General features: G+C 34.7%; 1 protein-coding gene across 2 annotated transcripts in view; it reads right to left on the bottom strand.

The window, feature by feature from the left end:
- Window positions 1–5,502: 5,502 nt before the first annotated feature.
- ptprma (protein tyrosine phosphatase receptor type Ma) overlaps window positions 5,503–6,888 on the bottom strand; it is a 126,402-nt gene continuing 125,016 nt past the window's right edge. For both annotated transcript variants that reach the window (XM_024265102.2, XM_036216341.1), the window contains one exon: window positions 5,503–5,968. In XM_024265102.2, the coding sequence (XP_024120870.2) occupies window positions 5,752–5,968 (217 nt within the window). In that variant the 3' untranslated portion in view covers window positions 5,503–5,751. The remainder of the gene's footprint in view (window positions 5,969–6,888) is intronic.

Here is a 6,888-nt window from a genome sequence, read left to right as displayed (position 1 = left end):
TTAATAACTATCTATAACAACAGATTACATTAGCTTTTGATGATTTTTCTAATTTTAGTCAATTTTCTAGTGTAAATTTTCTCATTTTTCTTCAATAACTTTTAGGATTTTAGACCAAATCAGTCCAAATCACTTTAGAATAATAGAACAGATTAGAAACTATCTATTACAGCAGTTTACATTAGCTTTTGTTGCTTTTTCTAATGTTAATAAATATTTTAATATAAATTCAATTTAATGTTTTATTTTAATCAATACCACCCATGATAAAGGTGGACAGTATTTTATGTATGACACAAACACCAGTGAGGATAAAAATATAATTGATAAAAACTGAAACTAAATGTATCTGTTTAACCTTGAACTATCCTGGACATGTTTACATTAAAAGTGGGGTCATCTGGACCCCACAAGACAGAGCACAGAAATTTATTTTCAATTATCATTATTCTATATTATTATATATTATTTTACCTTGTAAGCTAATATACACTGTTGTTATAGAAAGTTCTTAATCTGTTCTACTATTCCAAAGTGATTTGGACTGATTTGGTCTAAAAACATAAAAGCTATTGAAGAAAAAATGTGAAGTTTTACACAAAAAATATGACTAACATTAGAAAAAGCATCAAAAGCGTATGTTATCTGCTGTAATAGATAGTTCTTATTCAGTTCTATTATTCTCAAGTGATTTGGACTGATTTGGTCTAAAATCCTAAAAGCTATTGAAGAAAAATGAGAGAATTTACACTAAAAAATTGACCAAAATTACAAAAAGCATCAAAAGCTAATGTAATCTGCTGTAATAGATAGTTATTAATCAGTTTGATTATTTTAAAGGTTTTTGGTTTGATTTGGTCCAATATATTAAGAGCTATTGAAGAAACATTCTGTCATTTGTTGACGGTCCCTAAATATGAACCGAGCGAATGTCTGTCGAATATCCAACCTCAAACTAACTTCACCGCAGTACAGAGTAGACAGATTTGGTAAGAACCGATTGTAAAAATGTAGCCATCCCAAGTAAGCTTTTAGCTCTGTCACCGACGTGGGTGAAGGAGCTTCTTGAACTGCTTTCCTAGGATGGCGGCAGCGTGATGAAGTTGGCGACATCCACTCCTGGAAATTAACCAAAACTATTGGTATGCAACATATTCATCTTGCTTCCTTCTGCTAATATCACTCTAAGCAAAAGCTTTTTTGTCAATGAGAGAAACAAGGCAGGCATCCAGACGCCAGAAGATGACTGAAGTTGACAAACAGCTCGGAGAATCCAGCCCCGGCCTGATGAAAGCCATGGAGGACCTTATGGCCAAATATTTCAAAGAGGCCGATGAAAAGGCTGAAGCAAGAGTCCACCGACTTGAGAAACGTATTGACAGTATGCACGCAAATCTAACCAAGCACACGGAAGAAATAAAGACCATACGCAAAGAAAACACACAGTTAAAACAACGCCTGGAAGTTGCCGAACAAGCGATTTCTGAGTGTGTGGGAAAAATGCACAAATATGAGACAAACTCACAGACATGGAGGACCGTGCGCGAAGAGAAAACTTTCTCATATTTAATTTGAAAGAGGGGGCTGAAGGTACGAATGCTTTGGATTACCTTAAAGGGATTCTTCCCAAATGGTTCCCTGCCTTTTCGGACACTTGTCCGGAGCTGATGCGATGTCACCGACTCGGAAGACCCGTGGAAGCCCGCGCAAGCGGCAAACCTCGCCGCCCACGCCCGCTCATCATCAGGTGCCTTCGCTTTACGGACAGAGATCGGATCCTCAAGGAATCCAGGAAAAGTGCTCCAGAAGTTGCAAACATTCAACTCAAATTTGCAGCTGATTACAGCGAAGCCACCGCGAAACGCCGCAAGTCATGCTATCCGGTGATGCATGACGCGCGGAAACAAGGATATCAAGCTTTCCTCCTTTATCCCGCCACGATCAAACTGACTAAGGACAACAATGACTACATATTTCAGGAAGCAGATCAAGCTGCAAACTTCATTTCAACCTTGAATATAACAAACTGATGGGACTACCTGGCAGATCCTGATGAGACGGTGAGACGCCTGGAGGCATGTGTGACTGCATACTTTGATGGTGCTTGTGGACATGATTTTGTTTGTTTTTGTTTTGATTCAATCTTGACTCAGGACAATGAAAGTGACCAGAATAAGCACAACTATGATTTGCTTGAATTTCGGGAGTGATGACGCCACTCTCATTGAATGTTTTTCTTTCTGAATGAAAAGGGGGAGGAACAGATCCGATGGGTGGGATCAGGGAAGGACGAGAAAGGAGAGGTGCTGCGGTCGCTTAAGTATCTGTATTTATTTGTCCTTATAAATAACTTACAGAATATATTTGTTCTAGTTATGTGGATATTGGGATATCAGTTGACTTTAATTAAAAAAAAAAACATCAAAAGCAAATGATGGAAGATATGAGAAATGAAAATGATCAATTGTGTGATTTTGACAAAGATATGGACCCAGATATTAATTTTCATAATAAATTTATTGATAACTGCAAATACTTCTCGGAGGATGAAATTAATATACACATTAATTCAGTTAAGTCAGCAGAAATTATTTCATATATACATTTTAACACAAGAAGTATTTATGCTAACTTCAATAAGCTACAAGAGTATCTCACTAGTATGACTTATAAGTTCAAGTTGGTAGCACTCTCTGAAACATGGCTTGATAAAGATAGAGATGAGGAATTTGAAATAGAGGGTTATAAACAATACCACATAAATCGGGAAGGAAAAAGAGGGGGTGGAGTGGCGTTGTATGTTGATAATGGGTTGAGAAGTAAACTGGTGAAAGAAATGTCTGTTGCAATTGAAGGGGTCCTGGAATGTGTAGCTGTTGAAATTGAGATGTGTGAAAGCAGAAATGTTATTGCTGCATGTATATACAAAGCTCAAGGCTCAACTGCAAACCAATTTACAGATAGTCTTGAGATTTTATTAGATACTCAGAATCAACACAAAACTTTATTAGTGGGAGGAGATTTTAACAGTGATTTTCTAAACCCAAACAACTGCAGAGACACATCTTATTTCTTAGACACTCTAACTGCTAGATCACTCTTACCAGTGATCACACAGCCAAGCAGAATCACAAGTTGCAGTGCCACATTAATTGACAATATTATTACTAATAATGTGGGGGCAGTTGTTCAAAGTGGCTTACTATATAATGATATTAGTGACCATTTGCCTGTTCTCACTATTTTTGATTTGCACCCATTGAAAACTAAAATTCAGAAACAGTTAAATTGTTATCGGCAGAGAACAGAAGTAACAGTCAACGAGTTTAGAAAAAGTTTATTTCAACAGGATTGGTCAAAAGTTTATGTGACCGATGTGAATGTTGCTTATGAAAGCTTTCTGGGCATTTATATTTCTCTTTATAATAAATGCTGCCCATTAAAGTTATTTAAGGAAACGTCAAAACTCACCAAGCCCTGGATGACAAGAGGACTAACTAAAACATGCAGAAAGAAAAATAAACTGTATAAAGATTTTATGAAAAACCATACAGTGAATAATGAGATGAAATACAAAACTTATAAAAATAAACTTACAACTATATTAAGGAAAGCTAAAATAGATTATTATAATGGAAAACTGATAGAGCAGAAAGGGAATATGAAAGCAACATGGAAGATTCTGAATGAAGCAATTCATCCGAACTTACAAAAACCAAAGCTACCAGATTACTTTGTCGATAATGATCTGGTAATAAATAATAGCAAAAAAGTAGCAAATCAATTTAATAATTTTTTTGTTAATATTGGAGTAAATATAGCCAATTCAATAGATAGTCCCAGTAATCATAAAATGCACAGTATAGACACAATCCTACAATCTATGTTTGTTGGAGACGTTGATGAGAGTGAAATATTAGCTATAGTAAAGAAAAGTGAAAACAAATCATCTACTGACAGTGATGGACTTGATATGAAAATCGTAAAAAAAACAATTGATTGCATCATTAAACCATTGACCTACATCTTCAACTTATCGATACAGTCTGGAGTTTTTCCTGAGAAAATGAAGGTAGCAAAAATTATACCAATCTTTAAAAGTGGTGATGAACATCTATTTAATAATTATAGACCTATATCATTACTCTCACAATTCTCCAAAATCCTTGAAAAATTGTTTGCTTTTAGGCTAAAAGTTTTTTTAGAAAAAAATGAAATACTTAGTGAAAAACAATATGGATTTAGGTCATAAAGATCTACAGCGCTGGCTCTAATTGAGCTAACTGAAAAGATTACAACTGCAATAGATAACAAACAATACACAGTTGGAGTGTTCATTGATCTACAAAAAGGATTTGATACAATTAATCATGATTTACTGTTATCTAAATGATCTATATATGGGATTAGAGGTTTGTCATTCCAGTGGATTAAAAGTTATCTAACTAATAGACAACAGTATGTCCAAGTAAATGGAACCAATTCAAACCACCAACAGATCACTACTGGAGTTCCACAAGGATCTGTATCAGGTCCCCTACTTTTTATTTTATTTATAAATGATGTTTGCAAAGTTTCCAAAATAACCCAGTTTTTATTGTTTGCCGATGACACATCCATTTTCCACTCTGGATCAAATGTACTTGAGCTGATGGTAACGCATAATTGGTTTTCTGAAAATAAATTATATTTGAATTGGGAGAAAACAAAGTTTATGATTTTTAGTAATCGGCAAACAGATGAAAATTTATCATTAAATATTGATCAAGTTGACATTTGCAAAGTAAGTGAAATAAAATTTCTTGGAGTTATTTTGGATGAAAAATTAAGATGGAAATCTCACATTAATCATTTGAAAAAGAAAATTAGCAAAAATATTGGAATTCTTTACAGAGTAAAATATTTATTTAACAGTCAATGTTTACGCATGTTATATTGTTCTTTTATTTTACCATATTTTAGTTACTGCCTTGAAATCTGGGGAAAAGCATATTCAGTTCATACGAAGTCTTTATTTATCTTACAGAAAAAAGCAATAAGAATAATCAGCAAAAAAGGGAGCAGAGAACACACAAATAATCTGTTTGCTGAATCACGACTGCTAAAGTTTTCAGATTTAGTTGACTTAAAAACATTATTATTTATGTTAAAAGCCAAATTAAAAGCTCTCCCGAACATCATTCAGTCCGCTTTTTCATTTATTTCAGAAGACAATAGCAACAGAAGGAAAAACAGTTTCAAAGTCCCATTTGCACGCACAACCCTGAGACAGACACACATATCAGTTTATGGAGTCAATCTATGGAACTCACTGGACACAATATTGAAAGAAACTACTAGCATAGCTGCATTTAAAATAATCTTTAAGGAAAGGATATTAGATAAATACATGAAGGGAAATTTATCGGGACAATAAATGTAAACCATAGACCGAGATGGATTAGGGAGGGGTAGAGATATAAAGTCTTGAAGATTTGTTTTCTCTGTTAAAATGTCGTCTTCTTGTTTCTGTTTTGTTTAGAAAAAAGGAACAGATTATATAAGAATTTGTTTTCTTCACTCTGTTCCAGTTGTTCAAGCCCAAGTATGTTTAATGTATGTTTTCTTGTAAAAGAAAAAAAAAAAGGCATGAACAATAAACCAAACCAAACTATGAAATAAATGCATGTATTTTAAAAGAATTCAAAAGAATTATACTTCATTAAATTAAAAATAAATCATTTCGACTCTGGTTATGCTGTCTAAAACAGTCTAAAAGTGCAAGTACCAAAGGGTCTTACCTCTGCCATTAAGCGTGAGCGCACACTCACTCCGGGTGTTCAGTGTGTGGTTGTGTGTGTCCATGAAGGACAACACCTCATCACAGTTGGTACCCTGCTCTGTGTAGCTCTTGTCCATTGAGTTGACCATCACAGTCATCTCCTGGCGAGTGCTGTTCAGGGTCTCTTTACGCTTCTTTGCCAATTTCCTTTCATGGAGAAGAAAAAACATGAAAACATTAAACAAACAGCAAAGACGACGCTAACGGCTAAGTGTGAAATTTAGCCAAGGGGCATTAATCATAGATGTAATGAGATGAGCCGAGTTGAGCTGGGGCCACATTAGGCTTTATTAGTCAACACATGCTTTTTCAAGCAGATGCATATATGCTCTTGAAAATTCAGAAAGCAGTCCTCTCTAACCTAGAAATCTCAGCGGACCAGAGGATCGAAAACTAGTGATAGTACTGAAAGAATTACAGTTGCAAACACTGAACTAAAACAGTCAACCTGCTTTCACTGACCTACTTCTTGAGAAAGTGTTAAAGCATGGAAGCAATCAGTACCCAACCAACAAGCATCAGGACAGTGTTGAGATTAACAAAAAAAAAAACCCTTAGAGAGTAGAACAGTCAGCAAACAACTGAAAAACACGTGAAATAGTAATAATAATAATAATACATTTTATTTATATGGTGCCTTTCTGGACACCCAAGATCACCTTACAGATAAAATAGTGTTTACTCAGCATTTGAGTGGAAACCAAAATGTTGTCTGACTCAATTATCAATATGATCAAACCTGCATCTGATAGATCAGTCTGTTAGGACATTGACCATTTAGCAATAGAAAATAGATAATTTAATGATGTCAGCATCAGTTGGCTTGTTTTTCTGTTTTGTTTTTTCTGCTTGCAGACGTTTAGGCATAGAAATATGATTTTCTTTGTGCCAGCATGTATTCTCAGCAAACAGAGCAGCTACTTATTTGATTTTATAGAGTGAGCAATGATGCCTTTTTATTGTCCCACATATGTAGCAGAAGTGGCTTTAGGCTCTGCATTTACCAAAACCTTTGTTCAAATTTTTAGTACCAAACAAAATAAAAAATAAACTTTTGTGTGTGTGTG

This window comes from Oryzias melastigma, linkage group LG17, assembly GCF_002922805.2.
Source record: "Oryzias melastigma strain HK-1 linkage group LG17, ASM292280v2, whole genome shotgun sequence".
Taxonomy (NCBI): domain Eukaryota; kingdom Metazoa; phylum Chordata; class Actinopteri; order Beloniformes; family Adrianichthyidae; genus Oryzias; species Oryzias melastigma.
This window is presented reverse-complemented; position numbering and strand designations above follow the sequence as displayed.